General features: G+C 31.3%; 1 protein-coding gene across 4 annotated transcripts in view; it reads left to right on the forward strand.

The window, feature by feature from the left end:
* Positions 1 to 21801, forward strand: part of LOC117118439 (CUE domain-containing protein 1-like) — a 78472-nt gene that overhangs the window by 24718 nt on the left and 31953 nt on the right. For all 4 annotated transcript variants that reach the window (XM_033263033.1, XM_033263035.1, XM_033263032.1 and 1 more), the window contains exon 4: positions 19466 to 19540. In XM_033263033.1, the coding sequence (XP_033118924.1) occupies positions 19466 to 19540 (75 nt within the window). The remainder of the gene's footprint in view (positions 1 to 19465; positions 19541 to 21801) is intronic.

A 21801-nucleotide genomic window follows, 5' to 3' on the forward strand; every position in this document is an offset into this window, starting at 1 on the left:
ACCTACAGCCATAATATCAGCGCTGGTTTGAACCTGTCTCTTATACACATCTAGATGTGTATAAGAGACAGAGGTAGGATAGAGTGAAATTATTTTAAACGTATTTTATTTATGGTTCGGTAACTAGCATGCCATCATATTTTTAAATCTCTTCATCCTCTTAATTATCATCATCCACACCATCATCATCATCATCATCATCATCATAATCATTACCATTATCGATTGATAATTAGAATAGGCCTATCATAATAATTAAATCGATCGACTAAACATTTTAAAAGTTTTATTACAATGCTCCGACTTTTACAATTTTTTAAATAGTTATTTACACTTTTTCTTTCACAATTGAATTACTCAATGTCCCTTCCTCGAAGTGGAGCACAATCTCGGTGGCGAAAATTGTGTCTCTCCGTTTTTGGTTTACCACTTGGTTGCCTGAAAGAGTAATAATAATGATGATAGTAACAATAACAATAATAAACACAATACAAAACATACAATGTCGATAAAACAAAAAAATAATAATACTAAATAATAATAATAATAATCTAAATGTAATACTTAATAGGTATGAAACATAATAAAATACAATATTGTACTTACTCTTCCAAAAGACTTCTAAAAAAGGTCTTGCGCTGTAACTTGCATCATTTCGGAAAAAGTATCTCATTAATCACAGAATTATAAATAAACGCCGTAAAATTGAAAGCAGATAATGCACTTTCTCAGAGTATTCTTCGAAATAAAGCAGTTACTAACTAGGCATTATTTGCTAAGGATTGCAAGCTAATTAGTTAGATATTCGTTATACTAGCATCTGATTAGTTACTTACTATCTGTCTTGCGTGAAGTCAAGCGTTCAATGCATGTATGTAAGGCTTCGCGCACATAATGCCTTTTCTCAGAGTATTTATAGTGAAATTTGCAGATAATGCCCAAATTTAAAATAAAATTTCATATTTCCAGACATATTTTTGGAAATTTGATAAAATAGGGTGATAGATTAGACATTCAGGAGTCACATAAGCTAAAAATCTCAATTTTGAAAAAAATGTACTTAATGCCTTTTCTCAGAGCAGGGTAGTATTGTCACTTGTTCGTGATTGTCTTTGTTCATACTCTTCTTGCTATGTTTTTGTTGTTGCTACTATAGTTCTTTTTTATGCTGTTGTTATACACTAGTGTGTGTTTGTTACTGCCACTGATTCTTTTGCTATTTCTTCTTTTCCCAACTGTTGTTGCACACTGCTAACAAAGGGCAGATGAGCTCTCCGGAGTCAACGGCCAAGCACATTTTAGTTTAAGGAATAGGAATTACCTCGTTAGAATGATTAAAATATTTTAAAAATATTTTTAATAAAGATAAATATATTCAGCTAATACTTAGATGATATTGCTGTCAATGACGACGATATGTTCTCCATTGAGAATGGTCAATTTCAATATAATAAAAATAATAATGATATTGTTGCTGGTGTGTTGTTGCTGGTGATGTTTTGTCATGTTGCTGCTGTCTTGTTTGTTTCTGTTGTTACAGGTTTATTAGTCGATTCAAAGGTTTTTCCTAATAGTATGTGTTTGTATGCTCCAGAATAGCATGCCTACCGTATATCATAACCTATTCCATTGTCTTATTGCTGTTGTTGTTATTGCTGTTTTTCTTGTTAATGATAATTCTATTGTCTTATTTGAGGGTCATTCTTATTTCCGGTGCGTATACCCTCATTATTATAAGCTGCCTCTTCGACCATTTTGGAAGCAATATAAATTAATTACAATCTATTATTATTTGGCTTAAGATTAAATACGTCATGGATTTAATCTACAGTAATCCGACCTTGCTTGTCTCTTATTATTTTAATAAAATATTAATTCATCATTATATGCCAATTTTTTTTATGTCAGTAGCAATGGAACAGATGCTTATGGTAATTAGGTAAAATCAACAGTTAACACACTCTCTAAGGGATGTGAGTGTTCACTCCCAAGGGTCCTCACGTCTAAACCTGTCCAAACATCTTACTTTTGTATTGCATTTCACTGGCTAACCTTGGTTGTAGAACACTATTTGCATCCTAGCAGTTCAGGGAACCACCTGAAAACAATGATATATATTTCGCTTCATTACAAATGATTGAATGATATCATTTATTTACTCCATTTTTTTCTTAGCTACAACAACAAGTGCTGGGAACCAAGGAGGCCAAGGCCTGTAATACAGCGCCCGTAATAATCTTAAATATTAAATAATTACTGTTTAGATTATAAAGGTGTTGGCACTTGTTATCGTAGTACCCTCTACAGCATGCTTTGGCATGGGGAACAACTAGGAAAAAAGGCTTGGCAGCCAACATGATAAGGAGATTTATCGATAATAACTATAATTCATTCCGGTTCTTTTGCCCATCCCATTTCTAATCCTAAACAACAACTTATCTTAATCCACAAAAGCTGTTACTTTTAAAAGCATCCCGTCAAGCATCTCATCATTTGTTTTATTTGATCTAAAGTGTATTGCAGTTTTACTGATATATCAACAGAATTCAGTCAAAATACAGTACTGACTTAACTGGCATATCCAACAAAGAAGAGATGAATAGGAAGTTTTAAGTGTTTGATTACTATTCAACAGTACCCTTGACATCGTTTGTATATGTTTTTATGCGAAACAATTAAAACTTATTACTGCTTCTGTAGGTGTTCTAAAAGTTCATCAAATATATTTTAGTCTACTTTTCACCTGTTCATTCTTGACAACAAATGTATATATATGTTTTTCTTTTCTGGCAAAACCACACTTATTCACATCATTTAAAAAAAATTAACATTCACATATCAATGTATGAACATAAAACATCGATCTCGGTTTTCATTCTTAGTTTCATTTCCTTCTAAATTTATTAATAAAAATAAATTTTATTTTCTCTCAAAAAACTTCTTAGATTTGTTTGTTTGATTCACATCTTTATACTCCCTTTAAAACATGACTTGTAATTTCATAACAATTTAACTTATGGCAGAGCCGTATTTACGTCGGTTGTACTATTTCACGTACAGTAAATAACATTTTAATGGAGTTTAACGTAAGATATATGGTTATTGGTCCTTTTTCGACCAAAACCATTCTAATACTTTAATATTAAATATCTGAAATATCAAAACAGTTTAGTCTAAAATTGATATACAAAAAACCAAACTCATTACTTTTGTTATTAAATATTATTATCTGCTGTTTACTTTTTTTTTTTCTGTCAATTTTTTTTCTTTGAGAATGAAAGTTGTACTTTGTTGTACTTTATCCTCAGACATTTTTGTTTTGTGTTAGTGGTTATTCAAGATGCATACCTCCATATCCCGAAGGCCTAGGTTCAAATCTTATAACTTTATTCTTAAGGAAACTCTGATTTTTTTAACTTAAATAAACAAAGCAAAGCACAAAAATAAAGAAACAAAAAACAAGTCTCTTATTTGTACCATCTTAAATTAATTACTGTATACAGTTATTATTTTTAGTTTTAAATACATATTAGTTTTTGTGTTGAAAAAGTAAATTTGATTACCCTTTAAATCAGGAAGCAGTAAAATTACTGAATTTCACCGTTCCCTGCTTTAAATTAACAATTTTGCTCTGTCATGCTCTTTCATCCTCCTTTACCACAAAACCCGACTTATCCACGAAAACTCGGGAAATCAAACCAGGGTCTCTTATCATAGCTAATTATACTCTAATTATCAGGAAGGCTAGACCGCGGTAAATGAAGGGCTATCGCGGCTGGAAAAGTCATTATCTCAGAGGGGTGCTGCCATAGCAATAACAATCAATTCCTACTGAGTTTACTATAAAAATTTAAAAAAAATCTATTTTGTTGAAAATCGTATGAAATATGTTAACATTTGTCTTTAGCAGAAAAAATTGTCCTACCTACGAGTTCGAATCGTAAAAAACGAGCCCTTTACGAGAAGTTACAAAAGTACAGGGCTATTAATGGGCCTAGCCTAGGCCGACTTGGTATAGGCGCCGTTGTACGACGACATGAAGTTTCTGAAAAAGGCGGATGAATATATTGGTTTGAACGTGATTCACTTTGAATCCATTTATTAGTAATATTTTTATTGATGAAAATTAGTGTGTAAAATATTTAGAAACTACTTTAAATGTACGAATCGTTTAATATATAATTGTTTGTTGTAAATAAAAATAATACAACGGTAATTGGGAACTATTTTGCCAGCATAATGACAGAAAAACTTCAGCAGTAAATAATAAAAGAGCGCTTGCTTTGATCGTGTCGTCATATGTTGTAAATTTGTAAACAGTGGTTGACAGTACTGAGAGATGAAAAAAATTAGGTCGGCAAATTAAATTCTCAGATGTTGGCAGCCTCGGCAAATTTTTTACTACCTAGGCCTATAGTATTAACTACGATTTTTCTGAACGCTCGAACTTACATATCCATGCATGTCCATGCGCATGCCCAGAATGATCAATCAGGGTTTTCCCACATGTACTTGTTAGTTGTGAAGTCACGACATGATCGTGATTGCGTTTAAACAGACGGTAGGATTAGGCCTACAATTATGTTGTTTTTAGATAATAAACAACATTTTAAATATGACAATAATACTGTAAAATGAAGACAAATAATAGATTTAGTCAAGCATCTACGCGGTCCACGTGGCTTCAATTTGGCGATGTTGTAGGCCTTTGTTGACTAGGCCGAGGCCTAGTGTCATTCTTACCTAGGCCTAGCCTACGAAACGACTAGGCGAGAAAGACAAGACGATTGTACACAAATCGTACGTACTGCATGCCTATTATAAATAGTTATTGTACAAACAAATCTGTTTTATGAACCACCAATTCCTTGGTTTGACGACGTACATGAAATTTAGTGTCTGCTATAGCCTGTTTCAGTCAAAGTTTTGGCTTTCCAAGCAGTTTTTGAAGCCGTAGAAAAAACTGTTTAACAACACCTTGAATTTTTTTCTAACAAATTATAACAAAAACCGGATGATATGTTGCATTTTATTTTATTATTTCTGTTAAACATTTGTGTATGTGTGCATTGAGTATTGTGAAAGTAGTTCCAGTTTACTGTCTGCCTGAGAAAATTGATTCTGTTTATCTAATTACTTAACATTTATCTGATATCCTGTGGAGCTTGTACAGTAATTAGCTCAAGGACACTACACCCTGGTTGCAAGAGGCAAATTTTGGTAAAGGAGGATGGAACCTCATGTATCCAAAAATCAACCACCAAATGAAACACCTTCCATTTCATAAAACTAATTGGTTTTTGTTCCATCTGATTAATCCATCTGATTAATGCACATTTGATGATGATCCAATTAACTAAAGAAAATTACAAAATAAAAATATTATTTTTTTTATGGTTTATGAAGTTCTATGGTACTGTTGTATTAGCAGTTAACTTTAGTAAGTGTTATTATTTTTTCATCTTAACATTTATTATATTTATATGTTCCATTTTATTCGGCCATCAACAAAGCATTATGGCAATCATTCTTTTTCTTGGACTTCTGTCTTCCTTTGAAATGCTTTGCCTATTACAATCCGACAGGCAACCTCCATTGTTGATTTTAAGGCAGCTTTAAAAACTCACTTTTACATGTACTTTTCTTAAATTTCTCCTAGCATTTTTTTTTTTATTGTTAAGCGTATTGAGGCTTTAGCATAATGCGCTATATAAGCAACCTCCATTTTGGCTATATAAGCCAAAATTATTATTATTATTATTATTATTATTATTATTATTATTATTATTATTATTATTATTATTGTTATTATTATTATTATTATTTTCTTCTGTTTCCTGCAATAATGTTATATTTTTTTAGTATTTCATTAATTACATTTTTTTGGATATACTGTACAGTATAACCAATATATTTTTTCTTCAGTAAGTACTGAAAGTGAATACATTACATAATTACTTTTTTTTCCTCAAAATTTTGATATATTTCTGGATGGTTTTGTAAACATGATTATTTCTCATACATTTTTGTTATCAGTCACTATTTTCTTCACTTTCTGTAGAGCTGTAAATCCAACAAATATGCTGACTGTTTTTAAGTACACTTTAAACATTTCCATTCACCCTATTGCATGCAGTTGTGGATATAAGACATTCAGTGGATGGGAGAGCTGTCTGACATCGAGACTGAGAATATCCAGAAGAGGGCAGCAGAGTTCAGCGATTCCATGGCCCCAAACTGTTAAAATTTCAGCCAATTTAAGCTAAATAAACAAACATTTTTTTGCACTGTTGTCTGAAGAGTCATGGCGGATGAGGTATGGGGCTTAGTTGTTGTGGTTTCAGGTCCCTTCCTCCCCTCAGCTAGTACTGCCACTAATGGCATAGTGCCATTGACTTGTAGCTCACATCATCACATCCATCATCAAATCGTCTTCTTCCCTATCTTGTGGTGGCGATGGATACTGTCTCAAAACATAGACATTGTGAGCATTCCCATTTGTTATGTCAGTCATTGCATGCCATGTGTTGTATGGTACTGTGAATTTATAGAAGATGTCTTTCATTAAACCATTTGTATTGTAGTTGCCAGTAACGTCATGCCGAACATCTGTGCTGTTGTGTACATACGCAATACTATAAATTTAATTATTTAGTGATGCAGTAGGAGGATTGTTCCATTTTACAATAGGGGAAAATAATAACTATGAATTATAAAGTCTGTCTTAAATAATCATATGTTTCATATTGTATAAAAACCATTTAAATTATGTACAAGTCATCAATAAAATGCAGAATATGGATAATGACTATTTAATATGTTGGAAATTTACATAAATTTAATGGTGACAACATTTGTGAGGTCTCACTACAAAATGAGTATCATCAAAAAATGAGTTTATATTACATTTTGGTAGATCACATTATAAGCTTTAATTTGGTCTTTGAATAGCTTCCCTACTGTAGTATAAATAGATCCAGAGATGTGAGCATCTAAAGTTTAGGTGTATGACAACCAGGATTTGAGAGGACTAGAATTACAGAATATGCGAAGAGAACACTGTTTTAGTTAGAAAATTCACTTAAAAAGTACACAATCATAATCATAAAATATAATTATCAAATTATTCAAAAACATTAAAATCAAAATTTTGTAAAAATGTTGCCTTTGACCTATTTTGGTGAATATCTCAATATGATTTCACCAACGATGCGTCTCATTTCGTGGTGAGACCTCACATTTAAGACACACAAAAAACTTTTGTTGAATTAGCATTTTAATGGTGTATAAATCAACTTGGTGTTTGCCTTGCTTAACAAATAATAATTAAATAATCCCTATCCTGTTAACCAATTTAAGGATTTTTGTAAGTAAAATACCTCTGTAAATCAGCAAAATATATTTTTTTCTCTGATATTTTTCCTTTCTGTCACTGTGTTTTTCAGTTAGGTAAATAGGTAGGAGAATAACCCATAACTTGGCGTGTCATTGTGCACAATTGTGTATGGGCGTGGTTTGTGACAATCTGGCTGCCGTAAGAGACACTTATTTATAGTAATTGAAAAAATGAACCATAACGTTGGGATAACCCCTCCCCACCTAACTCTTACAAGAGATGCAATGGGTTTTTTAAAGTGTATATGAGCCAAATGTATACACTGGACCTCCATTTTAAGTCCTTTATCCGAGAAGACCATGGTTCTACCATGGAGGTATGGTTCTACCAACCGAACCATGTGGGAGGAGCAGCTGGAACCAGCGCCAATGTTAAGGCTGTAGTTAGCGGCGCCCATGCCTTACCACTCGGCCATTCGACTCATAAAGGTAGTAGGAGAATAACCCATATATTGCAGCGTCATTGTGCTGAATTGCGTATGGGGGTGGTCTGTCACTACCTAGCAGCTGTAAAGAAACGTGTATGGGTCCATGGGAAAATATGGCTAGTAGGAGTACATTGTTTCATTTGATTGACATGTACCATCAGAAACATATCCATGAGTACTATTACACAGCTGTGAAGGATGACTCTTCATAGCTGTATGATATTTTAAACTTTGTTTGACTGCACCCATATTTAGTGAACCTTGCATTTACGTGCGGCTATATGTATTGACATGGGCCTAATACCGCATTTCAAAAATATTGTTGATGTATAGTCTTTTCTGGAGTGTTAATAAAACAAATTTAATAGTGTTTAATTTATATAATTAATTTCTTGATAGTTTTAGAAAGAATTATGTATTTGTATGTGTGTATGTTGAATGTTGTCCTTTCTGCATTTTGCAGATTTCTTTGTTTCTGTTGAACAGTGCATATTTGCCTGCATGCAAATACTGTACTCATTGGAATTAAGGCCCTATAGAATAATGGTAGAGTCCACTCCCAGCTGATTCATATTTCAATCAAGACTTACACCGAATAAGTGGACAAACTCGATGTGTGTTGTGGAGTGTGAAAGGCAGACTAGCTCTCTTTGTTTCATTTCAACTATCATATAGGAATAATACAAATATACTAGACTGTAGGTCTTCCAATAATTATCGTATAATGTTGAGTCTTCTAAGTCGACCCAACTTCAGTCGTAAGGTTAGTGTTCACATTTTTTTCTTTATATTAGAATTAATTTTGAATCTCTACATTGTTTATTTTTGCTATTTCTGTATACTGTGTCTTTCAAACAATGGTAAATTGTGTTTGTACAGGAATAATTTTTCTCAGCTGTTGCTAATTACATACATTTGTATTGTTGAGAGTAAATTATAATTTGAAGAATGAAGTTTATTTTTGATATTGGCATATGATAATAGAAATATATTAATTTTGCTTCAAACATTATCATTTGTCATGTGATATCATTTCATTATTTTTGAAATTTGTAATAATTTTGAAACCGATGTAATTTGGAGTACTTAAAATAATGTACATATGTTAATGTATGAAATTATTTGTACCTAATTAACTTGTGGCTCATTTAGTAAATGTTCTGCTCTCCCATGGGCCCTGTAGACATGGATGTGTTCAGATGGATGATACAAAATTGTTAGGACACTGTCAGACCCTCCGTTTTTCCATGGGTTAGATTTAATCGTGGAGGTATTTATATCTCTATGGTTTAATTAACATATGTTAGTTAGCTGGGAACATTTCATACAGAAACAATGCTACTAGGTCTGACCTAGCTATGTCCTCCTGATGTACTCCCCTTCATTCTGGGTTAGATTTCACTGGTTGATTTGCATGCAAACTTTTCTGTTTTGTTTTTTATTAGACAACTTATTAGATTATTCTTTCTTTTTCATTTCATGTACATGTATGTTTTTGTGAGTGAATATTAAAGTAAAGTCAATCAATCAATCAACCAACCAATACATCAATATATCAATCAATATATTATTCAATCAATCAGTACATCAATCAATCAATTAATTAATCAATCAATTAATCATTCAGCACATGAATACATATCAGTACTCAGAGTAACTTAAAAACAAAACATCAGAAAAATGATGATATTAACTCATAACACTATATTCCCAATGATGAATACATCATCACTTGTATAGCTTTTTGAATATAAACTGCCATTTCATGTTTTAGTTCTGGATTATGTTCTAATTTTTGAAAAACGTAAACACTATTGCTAAATACTATTTGTAATATCTTTAGTTTAACAAGTGATGAAAAATATAATTAAAAAAAAGAAGAAAAAAATATAACAACTATGTAGTAGGATTTCAGTGAATTAATTTTCTGATATCTGTGGAATGGGGGGTGTCAACATTTTGTAACCCGGGCATTTCATAACTGAAAAATGCAAGTTTACAAAATGTCTACCAACACTCTGGATGCCCTCTGTACTATTGTATTCCCTGAGGGCTGAAAATACAGTCAGTTGGTATGTTATTGCCAGGTTACCCCAACTTAACAATTGATCTAGGAACTTGGCACATTCATTTCTGGTCTCAGTCCAAGTCTACCAATCATGGGATGTTTTTAACTAACTATGTGTATTAAGAACCTCATGATTATACTATTATATACAGTATTTGTTTATTTGAATAAATCAATTATATCAGTTAGTATATTTACATTTTTTATATTATTTATAATTTATTGATTCTTTATGAATCACATTTATAATTGATTGTTCCATAGTCATCAAGTTGACATTAAAATGGCATTCATTCTTTTTTTAATTCATGAAACTAGTTAAAGAAAATATAATTTTTTTAAAATCATGACATTGAAGATTATGAAATTTTCTTTGAAGTACTTCAATGTCAAAAACTATAACAAAATTATATATTCATCTTTGTAATGCTAGTCAAATGTAAACATACTGATTTCTTTATACTTTATTTGTAAAACAAGCACTTATTAAGCTTGTTCATGCATTCATCACTTGTAGGTTGGACTATTGCAACAGCATTCTATATGGCCTTCCTGATAAATTAATCTCAAAATTGCAGCGTACGCAAAATATGTCTGCAAGACTTATCTCAGGAACTCCACGTTTTCATCATATCACTCCTATTCTGAACAGACTTCACTGGCTTCCTGTCAAACAAAGGATAGTTTTTAAGATAAATCTCATTACATACAAAGCTCTTCACGGTCTTTCACCTATGTACATAAAAGCGACATGCTAAATCTTTGGTCAATGTCATGTATACGGTCACTGCAATCGTCAACTAGCAGTTATGTACTTACCAGACGCTCTTCTAGGTTGAAATCCTATGGTGATAGAGCCTTCAGTGTTGCTGCACCTATCCTCTGGAACCAGTTACCATCTGACTTAAGAGAAGCTACAAGTTTAAATATATTCAAGTCAAAGCTCAAGAAATTCCTGTTTTGTTGATTTGCCGACCTCTGACCCGAAACCTTCATTTATTAATTATGGGAATAGTTCAACCAATTATTTTGCTGCACCTATCCTCTGGAACCAGTTACCATCTGACTTAAGAGAAGCTACAAATTTAAATATATTCAACCAATTATTTAAGTTGGTTTATTTTAGTGTATTTAAGTGTAGATTAGGATTATAGTGTCCTGGGCACGACGTTATAAACTGCATCCGGTCGAATCGTCGGCGACTAATTCCGACAACCCCATCTGGTGGTCTTTAGCGGCCGCCAATGGGAGGATGGATGGACACCCAGCAGCACGAAAAAAAAAACAGCTGAACAAAGGGCGGATGAACTCCTCGGAGCCAACGGCCAACCATGCCTTAGTTTAAGGAGTAGGTTTTTTTAGTTTCATAAAATAACTTCAACTTTCTTTTTTCTCAAAATGTCCAACTTAAAGAGCTCAATCACCAAGCGCATAGGGGCTTTTTCGCATGATGCGCTCTACAAATCCAACTATTATTATTATTTATTATTATTTGCTATGATGTAGCACATAGCCATATTTACGTTCATGGTTTTAATGCATTATTTAGCCAATGTTTTATATAACTTAAATACCTACCATACTGTACAGTACTTTCATGACAGTTTTGACTGTAGCAATGCTTAGTAAAATGTAAACATTCTGATAGCCATATTTAAATCCATGGTTTTATATAGTATTCAGCAATTATACTGTTTTTACCTTAAATTTCTACTATCTTTCATGATTGTTTTGACTGTAGCAATTCTTTATTCATGATTTACAGGTATGAGTACCTGCTAAATACCTGCTGGTACTACATCAACATCACCTATCAGAATGTTTGCACAATGGATCACATGACAGAATTGTTAGCCTTCATGTCAAAATTCCTTGCTGGTCTGATGATACCTCAGCATTAACCTGTCAAGGTCATATTCAAAAATGTCTTTTTTTAATGTTTTTTTTTTTAAATGCTGGCAATAATATCAATACTTATAAATGGATTAGTTTTTCTATTAACATATTTATATCACAATTTTTTTTAGTTCATAAAAATACACTGCAATATCCTAGTGAAGTTCAATAATGTAACTTATTGCTATAATTTTCCTTTTTTATGTTGCGTACCGGTCAATGTGAGTTTGGCCAAATTTCATTTGATAATGTTATTCTATAGGATTATTGTTTGCCCAGATGTTTTGTTTCATTGCTGATTTGATAACATTACATTAAACCTGGCCATGCAATATGAAATAATGTCTGTTAACGTTTTTTTCACCCTGACAACATTGATATCAATGTTTAGAATTGGAATATTGATAGTTTTTGTTAACATTTTCAAGTTCAAGAATTTCCTAAAGTGCATTGCGAAAGCCTGGAAATGTTCATCGTCACTTTATGATTATAAAATTTCTTGACATAACAAAACACTCTATAGCTGCATATGGATGACAAGTACATGAGGCCCATAAATATATGTTTTTTCTTTGTGCTAACTTCAGGGATGCAATTGATAATAAAGTTAGTGAAGACTTGTAGAAACATTGTGAATTTGCAAGAGGTGTTTTTTCTGGGAGATTCTTGGTTACTTGGTCGGAGTGCTTGAGGCTTTCCTGATTTTTTGGGGAAACTCGAAGCCACAGTTATAAATAACTCATTCTATTTATTTATCATTTGAAAGATGTACCAAACACCCATCACCTTTAAAGTACAGTAGCATAAAGCATTTGGAAGCGTTTGGCACAGTGATTGAGGCTTGGATTCTCTACCTTGTTGGTCAGGGGTTCAAAACTCTCGCTGTGCAAGTCGCTTGTGTTCTTATGCAAGACACTTTATCTATGTTTGTCTCTACCCAGGTGTATAAATGGGTACCAGTATGAGCCCATCCCTCTTTCGTATTGGGGCAGTATGGCCCAATGCTTACGAAAGAGGGAAGGGCACTCCAGACATGTACAGGTTTGACTACCTTTTAGCAGAGGTATGGTTTGGTAATTTACTTTAACTAAACCCTCCTTAAGTGTAATGGAGTACAGAATACAGAAATCTGTTTGTCCACACAGAAGTTTGTTTTGGTGACGGAACTCAATGAAAATATTAAACAAAAACACAGTGAATTGAAAGTTGTACACTATTTTCAAAATCAGTATTAAGCCTATAAAACTATGCGATTATTACATTATAAAATACACAAAAAATATTATTGATTATGAATTTAAAATTTACAATTGATCTATACTGTATTTCTTACTAAATATAAGTTTGATACAAATTTACAGTTATAAAAATTGGCCTTACTATATATAATTAAAGATACTAACAAATAAATTATAAAGAATTATAAATTATAAAATATAGTATTGAAATATTACTTAGCAGAATTACCTGTTAGCATTTAATACTTTTGTATATTAAACCCTTATCAGATAAGGCCTTATAAAAAAATATTAGTTTATCACCCTATCAAAGAATAAAAACTGATGAGTGAAGGAGGTTTTTTGTTTTTTTTTGCTAATCCCCACCCCCATTTTACCAATGTTTACAAGTAAATCAATGGTTAAGGGCACATATATAAAAGTCATAAGAATGGAATCAAATTTATATTTTAAAAAATATGTTTTTGTTGTACTAGTAAACATATTTGCAAGAAATTCTGAGCTTTTCAAGTAAACAAAGATAGAAGAATGACCATTTGAAATAAAAATATATGTTGATTGAAAAAAAAAATAAAACAATGAGAATTTGCACAAAAGTGATGTGGGAGGAGGGTGATAAACTAATAAATGTACTTATGCAGCCTAAAGTCAATCCAAAGTGTCCTAATATTGAGATTGTGTGTATACTGATAATAAAAATGGTAGTGGCATTTATAGTGTTACTGTTATGAAACTATAATTTACAATACAGGTCTCGATCCCTCCAACTAAAGACCTCTCCAATTAAAGTCAACCTCCAATTAAGATCACTTTTCTGTGTTCCCTCCCTTATTATCAATTGTCTTTTATCTTAATTAATATTATTTTAATTAGAGATTAAAGCTGCTAAAGACCTTGGATACCTTGTTCCCAAAAGTAGACCAGTAGACATGATTGTAGCATATGATGGTCATATTTATATATATATTCATATTGAAAGAACGCCATGAATTTGTGAGAGATTGGTTAGTTTCCATGAGATATATACTTGTTTGCAGAAGTTCGGAAAAGAGTGCCAATTTCCGGGAAAGATTCCCACAATTTTTGGAAAACTTGAACAATCTGAATATAATCTAGACTAAGAAGAATGTATATATATAAATATAAAATAATAATAACATAAATATCAACAGACCACAATGTAGAATAATTGAAAATGAAAAATAACTGAGAACATATGTTTGCATAGTCGATTGCGAAATGTCATAGTATGTTGACATGTTGTGACGTACATGAGTTTACACTTGTTTGCCTGAGTTAGTTTTGACAGTAGGCCTATAAGGCAATACACATAGCTTCTCAGTACACTTTACAGTATGGTACTGTACCTCAGTTGCTACAGCTGCATTTGTATACAGTAATCCGCTATGTATTGTTGGCTGTCAGAGAATACATATGCAGTGCAAATTTCGTGTTATTTAAAGTAATGTTTATCGATTGTATATTTTTATAATTTTTTCATATTGTGTTGTGCTTGTTATTTCATCTTTGAAATATTTTCCTATAAATTATATTTATTTCTTTATGGAGGAATAATTTTATTCCCATATGGTGGAATAAGTTTATTTCTATATGGTTTGATGGTCTAGAATAGATGGCATTATATTTAGGCCAAAAAATTACACTGTCACACTTAGAAATCAGGGCTGGTAGGTTGGCTATATCCCATTTTATAGGGTTAATTCTTCTATTTATTGTCAACCATCACTCATCCCATACATTTATTTTATTTTTAAAACATTGCATACAACTTTAGGAACAAAGGAAGTGATTTACCAGATAGCAAGTCCCTATGAAGTAGTAATTTTTTCACAAGAGAAAAAAACATACACACAAGATTTTCTACATAGTTACGTCCGGGCACTCACCGAGCCTGATGGTCGTCGTTCATATGTTTCTATGGATAATGCAACAACGCGCATGCAACAGATTATTTTTAATGATGATCAGCTTAGACTGTCATCGATAACCAGCAGATGGCGTCGTGCCATCTAGCGCTCACAGGGGTTGGAGTTGGATTTGTTGGATTGAGTGCTTAAATCTTATTATGAGGTTTAGGGAGTAGAGTTGCTTTTTGATTTTGAGAAAAAAAATCCTGTTACCATGATAGGAATTGAACACAAGCCCATGCGATTGGAAGGAAAGCGTTTAAACCACTGAACTATTAAACTCAGTCCATTAGTATAGTAACCACAGAACAAAGATATTATTATTATTTAAATTGAAACCAATTTAATTTAATATCTACTATTTGGTGATTGGCGGTAATTATCTTTTACCGTATATAAAGCCTCAAATATTTTATCATGATAATTTTATGAATATTGAAAAATGTCTAATAATTGCAGTCAAATGCTATTTTGTTTTCACAATAGAAAAAATTTACATTATAAAAAGTTTATCATGACAAGGAAAAATTAATACAACCTACAAAATATTCAAGTAACCAGTATGAATAAATTAATATTTAAAAAATTTATCTACCTTTACAGCGTCTACTTTTTAACTGAATCACGTTTCTTTAATACAGGTCTCACTCCATACATACCAGGTAAAGTCCACTTTAGGGACTAATAATGTTTTCATGTCTTTAACAACTTTGGTCTTTAATTAGAAAAATATAAATTTATAAAGATAAAAGATATGTGTTCATCTGGGGCCACATAAAAGTTGTTTTTAATTGGAGGTTGTCTTTAATTAGAGTGGGTCTTAAACTAGATTTATTTATATGTTTCATATTGTTTTATTGACTGAGGTATGTAATGTACCTTAACATAATTATATAGAACGCTATGAAATACCAAAATATTTTTAAAGCCAGGCTTATGGAGGAAAAAAAAAATTGTTTGATATGTTGTGCATCTGATTTTTCTATGACAAAATATATGTATGAAAAAAAGCGTAAACTCCCCTTTTTTCCACTGTTTCCTAAGTTTTTAAATATTCAAACGTCTGTATGTCATTAACCGTTCCTGAGTTCTTCTTCTGTGAATAAGCTATGCTGTCGTTCTTGTTTTCTGAAAAAGCACTCTTCCGAATAAAAATATTAACATAAAGTACTCTTAGTCTTAGATATAGTGCTATATAAATACCGAAATATTATTAATAATATTATTGAACTAAATATGTTGCTATCCCTGTTTTCTCAAAAAGCACTCTTTCGAATAAAAATATTTTGAGAAGTATTTTTTCATTTCCTTACATTTAAAAAAAAAGATAACTGGTGTGTGGCTTATATACATGACAATTCCATACCATTGCTTGTAGTCAATATGATAATGTATGGGAAGCTTATTGCCAAATGATTTGTAATGCCCACTGGCTTGTTGTAAATGATGCTACCAATGCTTTTCAGTACAGTACAAATAACAATATTGTTTATGTACACTAAGTACTGAAAGTGATCAGATTTTGGTTGGTTGATATTCTTTTTTTATTTCTCAATTTCTTTACCAACCATCACTAATACCCTATGTATTTTGGTTAGTGAAGAAAATGTATCAAATTACTATGTTATAAATTAGAGTTTTTAATGACCTTTTAAACTGTCATATAAGAATTTTAGATTACAAAAAAAAAACAAAAACAAAACGAAACAAAAAAAAACAGTATTTTTGTCCAAATAAATGTGCCAACCAAACATTTGTGATATTTTCTGTAAGTTGGTCTTGTGCAAGCAAGTTGGTGTTTCATTTTGAGTATTGTCTTTTAAAAGACATTCAATCTTTATGCATTTTTTTAAAAGTTTTTAATTATCTTTACCAGTACCTCAATTTCGATGATGCAGTAAATAATTAATTGCTTTTTAGAATTAAATATAGCAATGTCAAATTGATAAAAAATCTTTAAATACTTTAAGTAAATCAATATTGTTTATAGTTTTAACAAGTATTATTTTTTAAAATAGAGCTTTATTTTACTATACAGTATGTAAAATTATAATTAATCTTTTAATTTCCTGTTTCTATATATTTTTTTCGTAATGGTGAATGGAAATGTTCGGATTCAATTTAATTTTTCCATGCATCGTAGTGCATGATAAGGCTTATTCAGATTGCATTTTCTTCACTCAGTTAATGGCAAGAGGGAATGACATCTACATAATAACTTCATGTTAATTTAAATGAGTATGCACATATGTTTGAACTATGGTTGGTGATGATGACTGCAGATACAGTATATTCACACTCTTATTCAAGACACCTGATTCCAAGACACCCCTCTAATTTTAAGACGCCTAAAACCACTTTTTCAAAGTACCAATTCTAACAATCTTGAATCTTCTGAAACTGCAGTAGTCATCTATTATTATTATGTTTTTTTGTTTTCTCAGTCACAGTACATTGAGATCATGTACTGTATTATGCACTCCACAAGGCCTGGTCATTACTGTACCATACCATTAATAACCTTATCATCTAATAATAAATTTTGGAAACCAACACTTCAAATTTTTAGACCACCCCACATTTTCAGATTTCACAGGTGGTCTCATATTGGAGGGTACACTCTCTGTATATACCCAAAAAGTAAGATTATTAATGATAATGACATCTGATAAATATTCATGTTTATTTTAAAGAAATGTTAATGTTTACCAGTAGTTTGAAATTGATACAGTATTTTATGCGGTATATCAATATTCCACATTTTTTTTAAAATTACAGTTATTAAAGTAATTATGATGACTTGTGTACAGCTTTGATTAGTACTACAGTAACTATGCGTATGCCTGTCTCTTATACACATCTAGATGTGTATAAGAGACAGGCTTTTCAGTACAGTACAAATAACAATATTGTTTATGTACACTGAAAGTGATCGGATTTTGGTTGGTTGATATTCTTTTTTTATTTCTCAATTTCTTTACCAACCATCACTAATACTCTATGTATTTTGGTTAGTGAAGAAAATGTATCAAATTACTATGTTATAAATTAGAGTTTTTAATGACCTTTTAAATTGTCATATAAGAATTTTAGATTACAAAAAAAAAAAAAAAAAAAAGAAACAACATTGAGATCATGTACTGTATTATGCACTCCACAAGGCCTGGTCATTACTGTACCATACCATTAATAACCTTATCATCTAATAATAAATTTTGAAAACCAACACTTCAAATTTTTAGACCACCCTACATTTTCAGATTTCACAGGTGGTCTCATATTGGAGGGTACACTCTCTGTATATACCCAAAAAGTAAGATTATTAATGATAATGACATCTGATAAATATTCATGTTTATTTTAAAGAAATGTTAATGTTTACCAGTAGTTTGAAATTGATACAGTATTTTATGCGGTATATCAATATTCCACATTTTTTTTAAAATTACAGTTATTAAAGTAATTATGATGACTTGTGTACAGCTTTGATTAGTACTACAGTAACTATGCGTATGCAAAATGCATTAAAATTTTTAATTCCATATGTTCTGCTTTATGTATCAACATGTAAGAAAGTCGTAGCTTGTGGGTTAAGGTAGGGCCTACTTGCCTTCTAATGAGATGGTTATGGTGTCAGATATTCCACAAAAGCAAAGGTCCTAACTAACAGTAAGCCTATATTCAGTGGAACCTTGAAGCCCAGTCAGACAGATAAACCCCTCCTATATCGCCAAACATTTTTTTTCTTTACAAATTTATCCTGCATGTAGTACCGGCTAAAATAGAACAGTTTTTTAAAATGGCCTTAAATTACCCAGTTCATGTAGGCGCCAGAGGGCATCCTCCAGAGCCAACCCAGGCTTCGTCACTACTGTAGATCCAAAGTAATAACTGTAGCAGTAGTGTAGTTTTTTTTATATAAATAATGAAATATGTATACTATTACCTTTATTAATGTATGTTATTCAAAAGGAAACCGATGTTTAGAGATTGATTCAGTTTACAAAAAGTGCTTATAATCTTAAAAAATTGTTTTCCCCTGAGGCTTGGTTTGCTTCTATTCTCCTCCCCTCTTTTGAGGCTAGGCTTTCGTGCTCTGCTATTGTAAAACATATTCCCACCCTTTGATGAGTCACTGGCTGTCAGTTGTGAATAAAAACAATGCATAATAATAATAATTTCAAGAAACTATTCTATAGAGTAATATCATGAGCTGATGTACTGTGGGACAGTATGTGAACATAAGGCACATCTTCAGTCAGTTATTAAAATAGATGTAAGTGAGGCTTTAATGGTGCATAATTAGTAAGTCATGAACGCAAAAAAGAAAAAAAAAAATGATGTTTAAATTCCATGAGACATGAATGTAGTCTGAGCATGAACTATGCAAGCCTACAGTATGAGTCACTGTAAATTAGTTGATGTTTTATCATCAGCCAGTGAAAAATAGGGATCACATGATAAAAAGAGCATGGATGTTAAACTCTCGTTTTTATTCTTATATTTCCACAGGGCTTTGGTGCAATACGAAATGAAGAGGAACCCCCACCTTATTCTCCCCCTTCTCCAAACAGTCCCTTTATACAGGTAATTACCTTTTATATGTATTTATTGATATCATGAACATGATGGTATTAACATATTTTTCCCCATGATCTCCCCAATCATCTGGGGATAAACAGTATTTCTATAACGAATACTGCAGTGGCAACGAAGATCAATGTTGATAGATGATGATGTAATGAATTGGTTATTAATAATGATATTGATAGTTATGATAAAGATCGTGGTTATTAATAATAGTCATTATTACAATTGATACTGTTGATTGTTATGATGGTAATTGATATTATGAGTAATAGTACTTCATCTCTATAAAACTAAAATATTACTATACAGTTTTACCATAGTTTATTTATATCTTCCTTGGGGAACACCCACCATTATTTTAACATTTTGACGTGATTTCTTCATCTTCTTTAAAAACAGAATACTTCAACAATAATCACATGCTTAATATAATACAATAATAATATTACCTTTAGTTATATTTTTTAATAATTAATTTTATATATTTTGATTGGAATGTTGTGAGTGTTGTACGAGTCGAATCTTCTCCTGCGCGAGAGTGTTCTTCTGTTATAAAAGAGAGAACCTATAAATGTTATCTTATCTCATCAACAGTAATAACAATATTAAAAAATACAAATTTCGTCTTTTGGTCAAAAGAATTTACACAAGATATTACTATTTTTAATTGTTGTGTTAGTGATAATTATTATTATTATTAATGGCATGGTGGTAGTGATTGCAGTTAGTAGGGAATCAATGAGTATATATACAGTATGTAGAAACAGAATCAACGATATTCCTTGTTTTTTATGGTAAGTAAATAATGAATCCCGGTACTATACACGTATGTCAAAATAGTCTGTATGTCTACTGTAAGTTGAGCATTGGTTGCCAGATCAAATAGAGCAGTTAATTTAGCCCATTGTTGTCAGGCTACATTGTTGCAGTAATATGTAGAGCCTGCCAATGTGAAAAATCGAATTGAATACTACCATACACAAACTTAAGAATTATAGGAAACATAGCAGGTGACAGTGGAGATGGCAGCGGTGATAATAATGTGATTTTAAGTAGACACTACTTTTACAATTACATGTGTTGCCAGATATGATGAAAATAAATGAAGAATTATACTATTTATATTTTTATGGAAAAAACATGCTCTGATTGAATATGGTACATTATGACACATTTTATCTCTTGAAATTATATAAATTACGTTAGGAATAAGATTGTCTGGCAGGATTTGATACTTCTTACTATTTCTGAAAAAATTTGGCCTGAGGTATCAAAAACATTATTATTTTATCATATGATATTATGATGATTTTTTTTAATGTTCAAGTATTTCAGGCTACTGATATGGTTCACACTTATTATTTCAGAGCAATTGTTTCACTCCTCCAGCACTTCCAATTGATATTTCAGGTTTTTGACTTGTTTAGTTGATCAGTAGTCAATATTAGAATTTGCTCTGAGTGGCTGCCCGTACTTTGTGAAATTACCACAAGTATCAAATCTTGACCTTTGTTTTTTAATTAATACCTAATGACCTTCTAATTTTGTTTTCATAATTTGCATTTATTTGTTGCTGACCTGAAGTAGATCAAGATGCTTTGTCTACTAACTACAAGAGGACCTGGACAGGTGGAGCTACTGTATGGAAGCTATCTTTCAAACATATTAATTTTTAATATGTTGGAGAAATTCATCTGGAATATCTCAGTATTCAAAAAAGAAATTAAACATAAATATTATTTTGTAATCCATACGCCTAAAAAGCAAACAATTACGATTAAATACAATCCAAACAGTTCTAAAAAATACAGACAGTTGAGATTTGAAGCATACTACACGGTGTACTAAAAGATAGATTAATTATTATTGTCAATTTGTCATGCACACCTTCAAAATATTGTTATCTGTCCCTGAAGGAATTGTATAGTTAAAGTACTGGTATCAGTTTACCGATAAATTTAAAGCATTGTTCAGTTATTTAATTGAAGTCCTATTTTTTTGCACATAAGCCCAGTAGAGTAGTTCAATAGATATAGATAAAATTTGTTAAAAATGTTTTTTTTTTACCAGACTATTAGATGTTATAGTATCATTCACATAATTATTCAATGAAAATATAAAATGTACTGGAGTTTCTTTTAGGTTCAAATTCATGGTGAAATTATATAATAATACCCTGTATAGTTTTTGGGAGGTTTTTTTTTTCACATATTAAGAAGTAATCAAATAATAGTGTTAACAGGAGAAATTTTAAATAT

This window comes from Anneissia japonica, unplaced genomic scaffold (genome assembly GCF_011630105.1).
Source record: "Anneissia japonica isolate Jap-2015-1 unplaced genomic scaffold, ASM1163010v1 scaffold695_len1296351_cov181, whole genome shotgun sequence".
In the NCBI taxonomy this organism is placed as follows: domain Eukaryota; kingdom Metazoa; phylum Echinodermata; class Crinoidea; order Comatulida; family Comatulidae; genus Anneissia; species Anneissia japonica.